General features: G+C 32.3%; 1 protein-coding gene across 1 annotated transcript in view; it reads right to left on the bottom strand.

Moving 5' to 3' along the window:
• The window catches only part of LOC127718086 (uncharacterized), a 64,615-nt gene that overhangs the window by 17,707 nt on the left and 27,494 nt on the right, over positions 1-19,414 (bottom strand). The window contains exons 3-6 of the mRNA XM_052223983.1: positions 16,078-16,731; positions 13,886-14,167; positions 10,063-11,337; positions 2,850-2,978 (exon numbers count right to left, since the gene is read on the bottom strand). Of these exons, the coding sequence (XP_052079943.1) occupies positions 2,850-2,978; positions 10,063-11,337; positions 13,886-14,167; positions 16,078-16,731 (2,340 nt within the window). The remainder of the gene's footprint in view (positions 1-2,849; positions 2,979-10,062; positions 11,338-13,885; positions 14,168-16,077; positions 16,732-19,414) is intronic.

The following is a 19,414-nucleotide window of genomic DNA, read 5'->3' on the forward strand; positions in this document are numbered from 1 at the left end:
AATAAGTAAAGCAAATGACTTACAGATGAACTATTTGCTAACTCATTGTCTTGTGAACATCTTATTCTATCTTATATCTGTTCATTGATATTGAACATCTGAACTGAGAATGTATCATTATATGATTAGCAAAATGGTAATACTTAAAACCAATAGTTCCAAGTGTTGAAGTTGAAATCATCCGTTCGTAAATTTTACGGACGCCATCATGAGTTGGTTAACCGTTACGGAATATCCGTTTCACAGATGATAGCGGATATGTTCCTAATGTCGTTACTACAATCCCGTCCCCTTTTCCAGAATGTGACCTACCGAAGTAGACTTATTATCAGGTTTGTATTAACATGAGCAAACGACGGGTGCCACATGTGGAGCAGGATCTGCTTACCCTTCCGGAGCACCTGAGATCACCCCCAGTTTTTGGTGGGGTTCGTGTTGCTCAGTCTTCAGTTTTCTATGTTGTTTTGTGTATTATTGTTTGTTTGTCTGTTTCTTTTTTAGCCATGGCGTTGTCAGTTTATTTTCGACTTATGAGTTTGAATGTCCCTTTGGTATCGTTTGCCCCTCTTTTAAAAATAAATGAAAATGAAAATGAAAAAAATCATTTGTTGACAAAAGGTTAATGGCTAGACTTTTTAATGGGTCTATCCTCAGCTGTGTTTTACAAAGAAGGGGGAAATGGATTAACTTCAATAAATTCATCATAGATACCAGGAAGAAAATTGTGTATGCTAGACCCGCGTTTCGTCTACAAAAAACTGATCAATGACGATCGAATTAAAAAAGTTTAAAAGGCCAAAAAAGTACGAAGGTGCAGGGCATTGAGGACCCGAAATTCCAAAGATATGTTTCAATTGTCGTAACTACAATTCCGTCCTTTTTTACCAATATAACCTACTGAATTAAACTTATCACCGGGTGTGTACTAACATGAACAACACGACGGATGCCACATTAGGAGCAGGATCTGCTTACCCTTCCGAAGCACCTGAGATCACCCTCAGTTATTTGTAAATAGGTAATTTATATTAATGACCATATCAATGATGATAATTCATGTCAACAAAAAGGTGATGACAACTCATACCGTATAGTAAGTTCAAAATGGATAAAACAACTAGCTGATAAATACTAATAAAAAACGCAAAACAATTATTACAAACAACAAGCAATAACAACCCCTGGATTGCATGCCCCTTGCTTGGGACAGGCACATAAAGAATGTTGTTGTGTTTAACTATGCATGTAAACTCTCAAACCTCCCTAACCTGGACAGTGAAATATAGTCCAGCATGAGAAAAAAAAATGAAATCAACTGCAATGTTACTTTTTATAGTACAATATATCTGTCAAATGAAGGGGTACAACCTTCGATTTACGATTTCTGCTTGTGTCTTACGTATGCTCCCACATACATCAATTTGGAAATCTTATTAGTTTATTTGCTTAGGGGAAAACAAAAAATAATATAAAAAACAAAAGAAGAGATAAATAAATGATAAATCTAAGATTAAGATTCTAAGACTTTAAACAAATATAATGAGTAAGTAAGGAGGAGTAACGATTACAAAATAGGTAACCCAGGGAAACCTGAAAATAGTTCAGATAAAAAAAAATAAATAGAAGATGCATAATGGTATTGTATGGGGAATATTTTGAGAAAAAATCATTGACTTCTGATTAGGAGTTTATGAGATGCAGAACGCAAGGACGAACATCCCATTACTACATACCGCCCGTTTCTAAAAAGCTGGGGTAATCTAAGCTAATTTTAAATTAGATCAATAAGTGCATGTATGTGATCCTGTATATTTTACATGCAAATGTATCCCCTTTGTTTGTATTCAATAAAATGTATTAAAAAATGAATATGAATGTACACTTTAAGGTAGTTGGAAATATGTAAAATGCCTTATTTTATTTCATTCAATGTACAAAAAGGGGGCAAAAGATACCAGAGGGACAGTCAAACTCATAGATCGAAAACAAACTGACAACGCCATGGCTAAAAAATAAAAAAAGACAAATAGACAAATAATAGTACACAAGACACAACATAGAAAACTAAAGACTAAGCAACACAAACCCCACCAAAATTTGGGGGTGATCTCATGTGCTCCGGAAGGGTAAGCAGATCTTGCTCCACATGTGGCACCCGTCGTGTTGCTCATGTTATTACAAATACGGTAAATAGTCTAATTCGGTAGGTCACATTCGTGGTGAAAAAGGAAGTGGATTGAAATTACGACATAAGGGACATATCCGATATCATCTGTGAAACGGTTATTCCATAACGGTCAACCAACTCGTGATGGCGTCCGTAAAATTTACAATCCTTTCATTGTCAAGTTATATGGAGATATGAAATATTGATTGACACTTTCTAATAAAATCATTAATAATTATACTAGGAGTCATGCATTCCTGTATTAGTTCATATGAGAACAAAGATCATTGTTAAATCATTTCATCATTCAATATACAATATTAGCCTACAGAGAGGTTAAAAGAAATATTTTCAGAAGATGCATAAGGCAGAACATCTTGGAATGCAACTGACTTATATAAAATTATGTAATGAATGAAAAGACGTATGATCTATATCTACCCCCATATCGTTGCAATTATATTGAAAGCCTTAAATGCTTTTTGTTTCGTAAGAAGATAAGCAAAACGGTTATTAATTAGGAAAACCTTTTCGAAAGTACAAATGACATTTTTTTAAAATGAGTTGTTGACTTCGAATTTCTGGTTAATGAATCTAGAATGTACAACAGGGGAAAATCGTCTTGTCTAGCTATATGACAAAGCATGGACATGTAATACTTATAAATTAAAAAGCTACTCACCGTCACTACATCTCCTTTGTCTAGTATTATCTGGGCAAATACAAATATAACTGTTTCCTTGTTTCTGGCAAACGCCAGCCCCACAAAGATTATGATCGCATGGATCTGTTTTGAACTGACACCGGACACCTGGAGCATAATGAATAATTTGAAATAATCTAATTGTGTGCAAAAAAGTGTCAAATAACTTTAAAATCTGAGACCACCTTCGGTGTTTGCTGGGGTTCGTGTTGCTTATGACCTATATAGTTGTTAACTTCTATGTCATTTTGTCTCTGGTGGAGAGTTGTCTCATTGCCAATCATACCATATCTTCTTATTTTTATATTTAGCTTCCTGTGCTGTGATTTGTAGACCGTTACTTGTCTTAAAGTCGTTTATTTATTTTTTTTTTTTTTTATTTATTTTTTTTTTTGGTCAAGGCGTTGTTAGTTTTTTTTTTCTCCTTATTAGTTTGAATAATCATTTTCGTATCTTTCGTCTCTCTTTAAAAAGAAAGGAATATTAACTATGCGTTCTTTTTATACTTTTACTCAATAAAATAAGCCATCAGTTCTATAAATAAGAACGACAGTACCGATATAATGTCAATTATCTCAATATTGTGCAGAATATTATTGATCTACAGATATTTTAAAAAAGAATTTTCTTTTAGCTGGTAGGAACTTAACCTCAAATATCTCAAAGTCCTTTCAAAAACAAAGTTTCTTCAACTTATCCACTCTTATGTATAATTTTTACTGAGTAAATATCTCATATGTACAAATATTTCATATTAACAAATTTTAGATTCATCAAATAAGGAAATCATGCATAGATTTCGAACCTTTTTCATGATGATGACGTTCAAATAATCTTTAATAATAAAAACAGGAAATGGTTAATATCATAAAAACCCACAACAATGGCATAAATGGTTAGTTTTTATTGATACTAGAACATGACTGCAATGCTATACATGTCTTTTATCATCATAAATTAAATATCACTTAAACATTTTGACAGCCGTGTACTATTCACCATATAAACGTGTAACTGATGTATTCTGTCATACATTGTACAATCCATGAATTATGCAATATCAATAAGTAATTCATAAAATGATTACTCTTCTTAGCTATTTCACCTGAGAAATATGTATATGTGTATGTAAAACTAATAATGCTTCTGATATCTAAGTAACCTGGAATTTACCATATTAACGGGAACGGAATTAGTTGTTTTATATCAGTTCACCTCAAATCAATTATTTAGCATTTTCTTAGTTTTCTTTTATTAAAATATTCGGGTGATAAAGGGCATCCTTGTCTAATCCTAAGTTTGATACATTCACTGAATCTTTGTTCTTACGATATATATATAATTTCACTAAATTTTAGGGCTAAAAACAATGAATTTGTAAATGACCACTGTTTTATTTTTATTGACCATATTTTCAATTGTATAAATCTTATACATTAATATGTAACGTCAAACGACAAAGTTTTAATCGTTTGACTCATAATGAACCTATATGATTCATCAATTCTAATAACATATCGTTTTCCCCTTAGCAATTTTATCTAAGACGTAAATAATGAAAAATGTATTTAGTCGTTCCCCTTGAGAAAAGTGTCGTATATGAAAAGCGTGTAAGCGATAACACCTTCTAAAGAGACTGTTCATTTTAAACTACATTGCATACATACATGAAAAAACTTTAAGCATTTTTCAGTATCTCATATCTTTCTAAATTTGAGTTTGATGATTTTAAGTTATATTTTGCAATAAGGTATTTCCATTTCAAAAGAATTGTTTGTACTATTTTATAAATTATTCAATAAAACCATAAATTGATTAATAGGACGTTCATATATAATTTTCAAGCAATTCCTCGTTCAAGTTCGTTAAAAGAATAAAGACAATGCCCATACAAACCAAATATAACAATCCATGCAAGTAGTTATCGGTATTGCATTGTGTTTCTGTTCGGAAAAACCCTTTCTTAACATTGACTACTTTTAATTGGAACAAACAAGTTTTACTATTCAGCATTTACGAAATGGCATGTGAAAAACAACTAGATGCTTCAAACTAGTAGCTGTCAAACAAAAAACGTAAAAAAACTCAAATACATGAAGGAAAAGGTAAAATAACAAAAATACCAAGCTCCAAGGAAAACAGATCAAACAAATGGAAAACAACTGTCATATTCCAAAAAAAATTATGTGCACCGTACAGGCACTGAACGGAAATTTATGACTGCACTGGTGTACTTAATAAAGAATGGGAACAAATCGATTTGTTATAAGATCGGAGATCATGGCTTAGACTAGACGCCCAGACTTGGTTAGCTTTAATATGTTTTAAATATCTTTTTAAGAATGAATCTTTTTCGTGAGTGACCTAGTTCGTACATGTTTTATGAATGTTTCTTATGTATTTAATTGTGTATTTAGTTTGACTGACAGTTGAAAGACGAACTGTATAATCATTAACCCTAGTTGTGACATTTATGACAAGTTACAAAGATGTAATTGACGGAAATTCATGTATGCAAGGTGATTATGTACCATTATTATTGTAAAGACAATGTAGTTCCTGTTTTATACCATTGTTTAACTTTAAAAATTATCATATTTGTCCGTGGTAGCATGTGCTATTTGTTTAGTTTGCCGGTGCTATATTTGTAATAGTGGAACGTTTAAAAGATTTTTTTTTGGTGGGAACGGGTACAATTTCAGGATGTATTACATATTATAATATGTGAAATACTATATGATTGTTTCGTCCGTTTTTATTCAATAATTTATTTATTCATTTATTTCTATTTTTAAGAATACTATGAATGGGAATGATGGTAAATTCCTTACTGTTTCAAATCTCGTTTTGATTGGTCAAATCATAGATAAAATAGCTCTATGGTCAAATAAATAATCCGTTTGCAATGGTGATTAATTATTGTATTTGTTTTATAAAAATAAAAAGAACTGGAATGAGCATGCATGGAATTTTTCAAATATGCCATTTTGAAACTTTTTTATTGCTTTTAAAACGTTTGGTCTAGAGCTTAGGTTACACGGTAAACACGTTTTGTTCGCACGGAAATCCCATCTTACGTTTTTATACAAAAGGGCAGATTCGGCCTCAACTTCTTATGCAAGACACGTTCTTTCAATTTCATAGCAACGCAAACTTCCTGGGTTCAATAAATACAAAACAATTTTTAAGATAAAACGTGCAATTTTAAATTGCATTATTTAAAAAACGAGACTGTTAACTTACAGACTTAGAAAAGGAAATCCTTTTTGGAGTGGTTTATAGGAAAATCTTTTAATAAACTTTCTTGTTGACATTACTTATTCTGTTTCTTATTTTAACTTCTTAAAATGATTTTTTGGTATCTATGTCCCTTCTTATTTATCCGTCTACTTGACTTAAAGGACTATACACTACTATTTCATCCATAAATAGAATAAATGCTTATATACGAAGGAGAATCACTTAGCGTCTTAACAACAGCCTTATTTGTAATAAATAATTCTTAAATCAACAATAAATTTGAGAATTCTACGGTAGTTAAGACATTTGTGGTCATTCAATCTCGTACCAAGATACTAAACGGTAACAGATTTAATTCAATAACTTTTTATATGAATGACTACATAAAATTCGATTCTCAGATAAGAAATGAACAATTTTATCAAAAAATGTTAAAACTCCGACAATGACAAAGATATGTGTACATAAGGCGGTAAAAGACGAAGGCGGCAAAAGAAATAATTACAATTAGGTGTTTTTCTCTCTCACAAATTAAAAGCAGTTTTTTACATAAAGTTAATTTTTGGGTTTTTTTCTAAAATAAATGGTAGACTGTAGAAATCTAATTCAGAGAGTGAAATTTATTTTCTTATTACTGTCTTCTTATTTTCTTACTTAAGGAAGTTAGGCACAATTCATTTGACATATTTGAGGTTGCAACCTTTGATTTGTTGCATGTTTTATATGTCGATATCAAATGGTAAAAAAAAACGAACACTTTGTTTTCCATTCGCAGAACACGTGTGTCAGGAAGTACTTCGTCAGGTATGCTAGTGGGCAAAAGTTAGTAAGCCCAGAATTAAAACACGTTTTAGAATAATTTTAATGATCAAGTGCATGAATGCTGAAATAGAACAGACAAACGCCTCTTCCTCTGTCTTAGAAATTTGTAACCCTAGTTTAACCTTTATTATGTAATTTCATGACTTTCCAAAAATGTATGGTTCAAAACATGGCAATACCGAAGCTGCGTCTTAACAAGGTGGGTGGTACCCTCGAGTACTGATAGTCCATCAGCAACGGTAACGACCCAGGGGTAGTATAAAAAAACACGAATACGTTTTCCCTCAGCTCAACGCGCATTGCTTCATGAAATTTCAGTTCATTAGTCCAATTTTAAGTCAATTAAGAGATTGTATTATTTTTAAAAGAAGCATACTCAAACCGTTCACTTATTCGTGAATCAAAGAATCTGAGATTTTGCTATCAGATAAAACCTTAGTACAAAAGTGATTATTACTGAAAAAAAAACTTTTACACTCATAACAAAAATAACACACACAAAAATTAAATTGAAACCCAAAAACAAAAGCGGGGACCGGACTTATTGTGACTGCAAGCAATTGGTTTATATATTGCCCTTTTCTCAACAAAATATCAATTTGTATCGATAAGTATTTGGTGTATTCATAAATAAATGATTACTAGTATTGGTATTTCATATTTAAACTATGTAATATATTTGTAATTTTAAATTTAGAACCTTGACCTATAAAGTTTCAAACTCTGGTATAGGAAATTTAAAAAAATAGTAATACTTGTGTATCCACCCTAACCAAACAAGACGCATTATTTGATAGTTCCTCGTTCTCTAAAAGCTTTCTTTAAACTTTTCCAGTGTTTGATAGGAGTCAACTCTTGCAAACTGGGTATCTGTATCTAACGCGGGATCCCGGCTAAATCTTTGTTTCGAGTAGAAATTTCAAGCATAATCTGTACATTCATTTCCAGTGAACTTGAATCACTTAACTTTCAAGTCTAGTATAACTCTTTAACTGCTTATTTGCAGAAAACACATATAACATCAATAAATATTTCAAAAAAGAATTCCAATTATTTTCAAGAAACCGGAAATGAACTCATGTGTGATTAAATGGAAACACGTTTTAACATAAAATTTCTATTAATTTAAAAAGATTGATTGAATGATTTATATTTAATTTTTAATTTACATAAAAGGTTTATGTACCACTTTACTTCTGACGCTATAGAATATTTTAAATTAAATCTAAGTAGGTCATATTATGTATTTAACTGTTCTATTGAATACTCTCGCCATAAGTTATGCGAAACTAAACCACACAGTTTGATCATAGAAATCAGCATAAACGTCATTTTATTTTCTATTTACCTGACAAGACATAGGGCTTTTAATGTCAAATTTAGGTGCTACTGACTTTAATCATGAACAGAAACCTTGTATAATAAAGAAAGATTTAGTTAACAGTTCACATAACCTTGAAAAGGAAGAACGTGTGATTTATGAACAAATAAAGGGTTGGGTCATAGACATTAACATTTAAAAGGAACCCAAAAGGTTAAAAATTCACCAATCGAAATGGCAATACAGGAGTGCAATTTTAGGGTTATTTCAAAAGAGCTGTATGACTCTTACAAGTCATGGTTGATTCATACGCAATGCGGGGGTTTGAAACGTACTTATTCCATAGATACAAATTGCTTTCCTACCATGCTACCAATCGACACTAAATAGTGGCATAAAATAGAAAATAATCATTTATACGTTTTACCAAAAACAAACTGAAGAACTATGTTAAAAGTTTAGTTTTGATAAAGATTGACAAGACAAATTTAGGAATTAAATACTTCTTTTTGTAATTCTATTGGGATGTAAAAGCGTTGACCGAATCTCATTTTGTACGAAGCGCGGTAGCTTTTGATACTATAAAAGTGCGCACGATCACTCAACTGATTTCGCAAGGTAGAATCAACTTTAGATATATCTCCGTACTTCAACCAATCAAAAGCACGAATTCTTATGAAACATACATGTAATGTATTTATTTCTTCTTTATAAAAGACTTTATAAAATTGCACAAAAAGCTTTTAAATTACCTTTTACTAGTCTGACTAAAATGTCAATGATGAACAATATATTTATCATTGAAAAAATAAATGTGTTAAAAAAAAAGTGAAAATTGACCCTTACAAATGACTAAATCCAGTCTGACAATTACTACTTTTGAAATATCTTTTACAAGTTGTAACAGTTTAGTAAATATGTAAAGTGACCAATTCACTAGCAATTTTTACATAAAATGCTTTCTCTCACAAAATTTACATTCGATTTCGAGTTAGTTGGTCCATTTAACACATCCATAAACTATGGAAAAAACATGCTAATAATAAACTAAAACTCCCATAAAAATATAAATTTCACACAGGTAGAAGCAAGTTTAGATTAATTTGGACCTTGAAATTCAGAGTCCTTATATTTTTTTATGATATCCTGTTCAAATTCTATAGACCCATTTTAAAACTAAAAGCAAAGATACACAACACTATTACTTTTCTTTTCAGTTATTCCTATTTCAAATCCTAGCTTATTAAATGATTATACAAATGTCTTAAAACCAAAAGTATAAGTTCAAAGTTCAAAGAGATATGCAAGGAACACGTTTTAAAAAGTATAACTACACTACTTATAAAACAACATGAACAGTCAATGTTCGGTGTATTAATTGTAAAAATTTTGAAATTGAATAATATGATGAGAATTAAAGGCTGTCACCCTTGCACTGCAGAAGATGTTTTTCTCTTTTTGCAATTACATGTATGTTAAAAAAAATGGACCTTTGTAAAATTCAAATTCTATTTTATAGTCCATACTAGTATCTAAACATGGCACTGTACAATGCTATATAAAAATCAACATACATGTAACAAATTTTATAATTTGAAAATAAATTCGTTCCTTTTTAGCAAAATTTGAAATTTAATTTGAAATTCAATTTCGACAATTCGTAACAATAAAACTAACAAAAGATGACTTTATCTTAAAGACTGATGAATGCAAGGACGGACAGATCATCGAGAAAAGCACAGTAGTCTATAACAAGTACTATTCCAGAATTTTATTCGAAAAAAATGTATAGAATAACTATTAGCTTACCTGTATAACCTACAGGACAATGAGAACATGTGTACCAATTTGTCACATTGGCCGTCATAGTTTGGTTAATCACTATTAGGTGATGGTAGGTTTTCTGTGTTAGTTGACATCTAGCACCACGAATACACATTCTGGTAGCATTGCAGAAATCATAATTCTCACATCGTGTTCCGAAGAAATTATCTGGACAAACACATTCATAAGATCCATCTATTATTTCACAAGTGCCTTCATTCAGGCAAGAATCACGAGTGCATGACCTCTCGCACGATGTGCCGCTGTAACCGCTCTTACATTTGCAATACGGTTGAGAATTATAGCCTATTGTGCACGTTCCACCTTGTCTACAGGGCGAAGAGTTACACAAGCACTCAACAGCGCCAGTCAATGATGTGTTCTGACAAACCATATTTTTGCCACATTTGTGAATCTTACATCCATCTACAAATTGACAATTCTCTCCATATCTCTCCTGTTTACATTCACAACGGTAAAGTTGGTCGGACAACGCCCGACAGACTCCGCCAAACTGACAAGGATTGCTCGAACACGGATCATAATGCTGACATTCTTCCCCATGGTAACCACGGCTGCATTGACAGTCGTATTTCTTGACATTATTTCCGTGAACTGGAACACACGTCGCACCGTTTTTGCACGTATTTATCATGCAGTCGTCTGTTATATTGCAATATTTCCCTGAACTGCCTTTGTAACATGTGCAGTTGAATTGGTTATGGTCAATATGAACACACCAACCGGATTTGCATGGATTGTGTAATTCACATTTATTTATATTTTCGCAATCATCTCCATAGTAACCTTGTAAACAAGAACACACATATTCTGTGTTTGTTAGTCTATGACACAAACCGGTGTGATTACAAGGGCTAGGACTGCATGGATCTGTAACCTCGCAATGTTGCCCTGTAAAATGAGGTCGACAATGACATTCGTAACTTCCATCAGGTTTTGATGAACACGACCCTTCATTTAAACAAGGATCACCAACACAACTGTCCTTTTGGTGGCAGTATTTTCCAAAATATCCATGCGCACATCGACATTTGAATCCATTGTTTTCTGTCCTGGTACACTGTCCATTATTCATACAAGGGGAAGGAAGACATGGATCTTTAACTGTACAATTTCTACCAATCCATCCGTGGAAACAATCGCATTCATACGACATGTCCTTCTTTGTCAAACACTTGCCATGTTTACATGGCTTCCATATACTGCAGTTACTAAAGTTTAGACAATCCCCATATAAACCTGTTGGAAGAAGTTAAAACAATCAAATAGCGACAGCAAATTCAATTTTTCGGAAATAAACAAGTTTGGAATTGTTGAACTGGATAAATACAACTATGTTTGAATAAAAAAAATAATAAAAATGGGACGATAAAACAACGTGTTGGGATGAATAAAAAAAGTTTACGACTTTTCGGTTTTCTGATTTAATCTCACAAAAAGCCGAAATTCTCTAGGTCATCGTTAGTTCCTTCCTTTCCGATATCCCTTTATTACTTGCAACCCCTTTCCTTTTCGCTTGTTACAATATTTCCCACTTAGTTATGTAGCCCCATCCGTGACCTTCAACCAACACAAAACCCAAGATTTATGTTCAGTCACAATTGATTATTCTGCACATTGGGAGATGCGAAGCCATGGATGTACAAAGCAGGTCGGTCCAAATAAAAAAAACCTCACCTACGTAAGTAAAAAAATGGGAGAAGAACATGTACCAAGGGGGTAACCACAACTGTAAGTCAAAGGACAGACAACATCATGCCAAAACGAGCAGACGAACGACAGTGCAGAAAATACTAAATGAAAAGAGGGTGTGGATGGGGGTTTTACAGAATAGAGAATAATGGGCAAAAAATATAAAGAGTAGAGAAAATGGACAAAAATTATAAAGAATAGAGAATAATGAGGTGCTAAAATATAAAGAATAGAGAACTATGGCCTGAAAAATTACAGAAAAGAAGGACCCCAATCCAGACACTCACAAAACCCTACCAAAAACCAGGTTGAATTATGTGTTCTAAAATTTTAAGCAGTCCCTTAGGGAGGTGTCGGTTTTGTAAAAAAAAACTGTATCAACTGAGATTAGGTGATATTTTTGTGTGTAGCAAATGACATGTTTTCATTGATCATGTGCTTGTCTGATTATTATGATAAAAGATAAACCATTAAAATTAATTGTGCTTGAAGAGCAAATTTATTTTATTGTACACAAAAAAAAAATCACACCAGAAAATTAAAGCCGCTATCTTTAGCTTTAGGAATGACGAAGCAGTGTCGTATCACCTATCCTAAATCTGATGCAGTATGAACAAAGTTATCAAGAAACATGATTCATGATCTCCGGGTTATTTTTTATAATCCTTATACAAATACGGCTATGATTTAAGTACAAAAATATGACTTTCACAACCTTTTTTCATTTTTCATTTTGAAATATTTCATTGTTTGTAAGAGATATTTGAAATATAACAAACAAACTGAAATATGTCTTTGTAGACATGAATGGAAACTATTCAATGACAATACATATGTATTAAACATCAAATAAAACATCAAATGTCATTTTTGACGACAAAAATTTACATAAATTGTATTCATTCTTTCTAATTTACCATCTTTTAATGTTTCTTGTCATTTTAATTTAAAGGAAACAATACTGCTAAAATTATAGAAGCACCGAAGCATATGCTTCGTTCAGAAAAACTTTTTTGTTTCCCTTGTTTTCATTCTCTAATATGTTTTTTTTTCTATTTGGCCACCAAACATTTAGTGTCAAGGACTTTAAAAAACCACGTTTTGTATGCACTGAACATGTTTCAGACTTAAGATAAGTGGTACACCGTTTAAAAACATCTTACAAATATCGATGCTGTTTAACATTAGATATCCGATCTTTCTACACAATTAAACGTTGAAAAACCCATACATTTTGGTAATACTATATAGAAAATCAGTACAGCAAGGATTCAGATTTACAAGGAATGCACTAAAAATATGCCAGAAATGGGAGGTAACTCGTGAAGATGAAAAACTAAGTGACGATGTCATTTAAACAGAAATAGCTTCAAAATTAGAAACTCCGACTCGCTAATGCAATTTTGTGTATATATTTGAATTTTTACTCTTGTTATTTGTAAAAATGGGGAAACTTTCCTGTATAAATTCTATCATGAGGATCTGGATGGGGTTTATAGAATAGAGAAAAGTGGGCAAAAAGTGCGGAATAAGATATAAAGAATAGAGAAAATTAGGCAAACAAAATAAAGAATAGACAATAATGGGGTGCTAAGATATAATGAATAAAAATAATGGACGAAATTTAAAAAAAGAATAGAGAAAAATGGCTTAAAAATTTAAAGAATACAGAATTGAAGGACCCGCCATCGAGACCCTCTATCATTTAAATTATGTTGTATAATAATGTTACTGAGATTGAAAATCATAAAGGATGCAGAATGGGACAGTCAAACCCTGTTGGGTAATCATTTAACAAATCTATGGATAAGCATTAACTTTCGCAGTAATTATACATATGCATCAATTGTTATATGCCTCCAAAGTTAATAACTATAAAGTTGTTTTGAAATACAACAACATGTAAATGTGGACTCTGTGAATGAAATTACCAATTCTGACTACACTGGGGTTTTTTTGTTTTTTTTTTTGTTGTTGTTGTTGTCGCACACATTGTTATTGGGTGTATGCAATACTCAATAATCAATGACAGCAAAATATTTACGTTTAAAATAAATACAAAAACTACTTCAAATATTCAAATGCCTATACTTACCCGGTTTTGAAATGTTTACAAATCTTTGAACACTTGCAGGACTCCTATCAGTTCCATTGAAGATTTGTACGGTGAATCTGTAGGATCTTTCCATGTGTTGTCCACTAACACTGGTACAGATCTCATTGCGTTTCCCATGGATTGCGACGGGACGTGTTGTTATGTTCTTATCGTTAACAGTAAACTGTAATTGGTAATTGTTAACGAACTGTCCATGTGTTGGATCTTTCCAGCAGAATTTGGCTTTTACTCCTTCAACGGATACGCAAAATATATCTGGAGCTAAAGTGAAATAAAATGTCAGTGTCAGTGAGAGCATTTTATTCAAGTATCTTAATCCACAGAATTTAAATTATTCCAAAATAACAAATACGTTATTTCATTTTGAATGTAAAACGCAATATGTTATATCAAACAATAAAGATGAAATTCTCACGAAAATTGTAGCTTGTTGTACGGACCATCGATAAATATTTGATTTCCTATCTCGGTGTCCTAGTACACAACACGTATGACCAAATCTATTACTTATAAACTCCTGACAAGTGACGTTCTGACCGTACACGCGGACATAAATTTCTTGACGAATATAAAAACATGCAAGCTGAACGAATAAAATGACTAAAGGATATATAACGACATCAAAAGCGCCTGTCGACTTTCTTTGCTACTATTTATCAACTACACAAACGTATAATGACAAAGTTTAAAAATGGGATAATTTGTCAATGAAATTCGTTGGCGTAATAAAGAAACCTCAAATATCTCCAACTGATAATTCCTCTTTTACTATGCAACTTATGAAATTTAATTGATCTAAAAGGTAGATTACCCCATAAAAATACCACATTCATCAATGTTCGACATCTCTTCCGGAAAGCTTTAATTTCTCTTGTTTCAAAAAGTCAACAACCAAGAACTGACAAATTTATTCACGGTTTTAATATAAATCATTTAATGAAAACTTTATTTAATAACAAATTGACATATCGCAATGTAAATCGTCTTCAGTCAATATATAAAAGTTTTGTTCCATAGAAAGTGTACGGTAAATTGGCAACAGCCGACGCATCCATAACGTTAATCCGATTAAGACGTGGGTTTTTTCTGAATGTTTGTGTCAGAGAGTTTTGACCTGATCGTCTCGCCCAGTTGTGAATATAAGTTTGACCGAAATCTTTTACAAAAAAATGTTCAAAGTGCAAATCTTAGCGTTGTCATCCGACATCTGTGAAGACATTAGAATAGCGACCTACATATGAAGTGAAAATAAACTAGTAACCAGATAAGGGGAGGATTGGAGCCTCCGAAGATGTATAACCCCGACACATTTTGTATGTGCCTGTCCCAGGTCAGGAGCCTGTAATTCAGTGGTTGTCGTTTGTTGCTTCATATCATATTTGTTTTTCGTTCATTGTTTTGTACATAAATCAGGCCGTTAGTTTTCTCGTTTGTCATTTCGGGCCTTTTATAGCTGACTATGCGGTATGTGTTTCGCTCATAGTTAAAGGTTGCGCGGTGACCTATAGTTGATAACTTTCTATGTCATTTGATCTTTTGTGGAGTGTTTTCTCATGGGCAATTATAACACATCTTCTTATTTTTGTAGTAACATTTTACAGTATTCAAAGACCCAAAAGAAGAAATTCTGTCAGTAATGCCATTCTGGTAGTCTGGTGTAAACATAAACATTAGTAGTAGCAGGTTGTAGATTATAATAGATATGATCGATGTCCGATTAAAATACTAATCCTTTCTTTACGATTTGTGCCAGCGAAGCGTTGACACAGGTCTGTATTTGAATAAGATTGACGGGGTCGCTGTCTGTGTTCTCATCGTCACGATTCACTTGGAAACGGACATGACAAACAAGGGAATAGAGGGTTTTTTTGTTTTTTGTTATTTTATCCGAGGTGTTAACGAGAAACATGTGCATGCTTTCTTAACAGAATATTTATCCTAATAGCCTTGGATCCTTGTTCACTTGAACGCGGAGCAGAGATTTTGATAGGCTCCCGTTCTAAAACTGAATTTATATTCAAACAGTCCTTTTATGAAAATTACCAAAACCGATATAAAGACTCGAAACATGTATATGTAGGTTTGGATAATCGTTGGATGTTTTTATTCATACATTATATATCTAATTTGCTTAGTAATTTATTTTTCTAACTGGTTAACTATCTACTTACGTGGAATATCTGAGATTTTAACATTTACTGTGATGTTGCTCATTTTCTGGGGCGAACCGGCATCAATGGCGACAATGCTAAAAGTGTAAGAGTCTGCATTGCTTGGAAAATTTTGTTTTGATACAATGATAACCTTTCCTGAAGAATCGACATTAAACAGTCCTAAGACCTGTGTATCAAAAATAAAATAATCAAATTTTGAATTGTACATTTCAAAATCAGCGTCATTCGCCTTCACAGTTCCGACAAGTTGGATATCCAAATCAGCTGATTTCCTGTAAGCGATAAATTCATACGTCTGGTTTTCAAAGACCGGTGGATATAAGTTGGGTTTACTGACTTTTATTTTAATCTCCCGGTCTTGTACAGTTCCTTGATGAGTCCCGTAAACACGAAATCGAAATACATAATTTAGTGGTTTGTTCATGAACTGTTTTGAGTATAAGTACCACTTGTTGTCTCCAGCTACTGGGTCTTTGAGAGTGAAATATTTAGCATCAGGTGTATTGGTTATCTGTACTTGTTCTAGCCGTTGTCCAGTAGCGGCATCGTAACCAGTGATGGAAAGAATTGGGGTACCTCGAGGGGCGTTGATATGAATTAAGGCAGGATTTGGCTCAACACTCAGTATTAACTTCCTGAAAGATCTAGTAGCTAAAAGAAAAAGGAAAAATACGAATTAAATATGATTAAAGTTTAGAGCGTAAAAATTGTTAATACAGTAATGTATTAAAAACAGCAAAACCATGGATTTGAATAACTGTACTTTCATGAAGAGGGTTGATAAACCGATGATGTCACTAAATTAATGAATCCTTCTTTTCTTTTTTGTTCAATCTCAAAGTGTTTTGTACATAATTTGTTTTTATATCAAACATTTAGCCTTAAAGGCTTCTGAGGCTTAATAAAGAAACATGTGATGTACATAGCAATATTGTGTCTTTCGTTTTTGTTTATACAATAAAGATGAATGTGCATGAACCTGTATCATAGAAATAACATTAAGTCAGCCACCTTGTAGGGGGTACCGAATTCTAATGCAACATCGTTTGCGTTCATTTTGATTGGATAACGTCACCAATTTTCATGGCATCAATTCACAATTGATGCTATGAAAACGTAGGCGCAAGCGCAGACGACGTATGGCAGATTTTAAATGTATGATTTGACGTTATATTCTGTCAGTTTCATTAGAATTGTTATAACGATATTGTATTTTAAGCTCCGACGGCATCAATTGGTGATTTGATAGTCGCAAATACCCGTTTACAGTCTCCGCTAACGCGTCGCCAGTAAAGTTAATTTGCGACCATCAAATCACCAATTGATGCCGTCGGAGCTTAAAACGCGGAGACTGTAAACGGGTATTTGCGACTATCAAATCACCAATTGATGCCGTCGGAGCTTAAAATACAATACAGTTATCTCCAAAATGGCAAACATATATCATTAGTCGAATGGCTTATGACACCATAACCAAAAGAGTTAACTAAAGATGAAAAGAGAACAAACCACAATACACTTCACAAAGAATTGAGCGGCAACAAAGTACCCCCCCCCCCCCCCAAAAAAAAAAACAACGGTTCTCAGGTACTTGGGAATAGTGAGAACTGATTACAAAAATTGAAAACACTAATACTTTTGTGAAGTATTGTGACATTGCTTGCATTCTTTACTTGGTACTGCCTTGTAGTAACAATCATTTACAAGAGTTTATTTAATTGACCATAATTGTACTCTTTTCTGTTAAATTCGCAGGCTTGAAGTAATAAATTTTGTTTAGAGGACAAATTTATGAATATTTTGCAAAATCGTTGATACAAATTTTTACAAATTTTGACTGCCTCTTCTCGCATGTTAATTTTGAGTGATGCTCTCTGCCGTATGAAACGTTTTGCATGAAATTTAATTTAAAAATTGCGATATTTTAACGAAATTGTCTTCAACAACAATGTATAGCACTGATCGCGTTTGAATTTATATATATTAAGTGTAATATTAGCATTTTATTAAGAAAAATTTTTCAATGTGTATTTATTTAGACTCTTTGATAATCCGTTTAAACATTTTTTTTAATTGTTGACCCTGTTTGTGAAATAAATACAGGGTAATTGGCCATACATCTTTATTGGAATGACCTATCTAGTACCTTAAAATTCTTAAGATTGGCTGGATCGACATTTGTATATAATAAAAAAATCTTTTTTTGTTCTTAAGTAACTGTTGATTTTCCAAAGCTCTCCAAATAACATTAAATTACTTCAAGAATTATATCTGGCCTTTGAAGTCAACGATCTTCATAAACCATTTAGAAAATTTTTATATATGTTTACGTTTTGGTCTCGATAAAAGTTTCGTTATCATAATTCCCATTTGATTATCATCATTACGTCTGGCAGTGTTAAAAAATAGGAAATACTATAAACCACGAATATTACCGTCTGCACAAAATATTGCTATGAGAATAAGAAATATCGAATTTATTAATCTCCAAGAAATATAAAAAAAGGAATTTCGTTTGGTTTTAAATGAGAAAGATGGAAAATGATTATTTTATTTTTATGAAAAGTAATTAGAGTTACCTTCTTATTTTTTCATGTCTATTTGTGCTGATGAGAATTTTTTGCTTGAAGTATTAAAAAATTGAATTGAAATGAATATAAATTATAAACTGTGAAATAAAATAAAATTGGGAAATAAGCATACTTTACAAAAAATAATTAATCCATCCCAACCCATCCTCACCTATAAATAAAATGATTGGCTGGTAGCAATAATGAAAATGATGATGCAATGATAATTTGTTGCTGAAAGCTAAACTTTTACAAGATTGAAAGACGCAAAAAGATTTATAAATACATGTGGTAGTTACCAGATAAAATGTTCTCAGAAGGGCATCATTAATTCACCGACACAAAACGGATTTACTATCATTTCATTTCGGGTTTATCATAATTTTTGACAAAAATGACCGTGTTGAAACCTCATAAACTACTGAATGTACAGACAAACCTGTGTAGTTGGGAATGGTTTAAGGCCTAGCATCCCCCTAGATATATAAAGGTAAATGAATGTTGTGCTACAGAAAAATAAAATCTGTTTTCGGAATGTAATTGGCATATTTTTCTTTTGTTCCTGCATTCATTTTGCGTCTAATTGCTAAAGTGAACCTGAATTCTCGAATCTGTCTATATCACCTTTTATTTCCATCATCGTCGATGATGATGGATATGGATAGCTGCTTAACGTCCAGCGGCAAATTAATATGCATATTCAGGACGAGAATTTGTAAATGTAATATGAATAGAAACACTGTTTTGTACTAGACCGACACGTT

The sequence above is a fragment of the Mytilus californianus genome, unplaced genomic scaffold (genome assembly GCF_021869535.1).
Source record: "Mytilus californianus isolate M0D057914Y unplaced genomic scaffold, xbMytCali1.0.p SCAF_1, whole genome shotgun sequence".
In the NCBI taxonomy this organism is placed as follows: domain Eukaryota; kingdom Metazoa; phylum Mollusca; class Bivalvia; order Mytilida; family Mytilidae; genus Mytilus; species Mytilus californianus.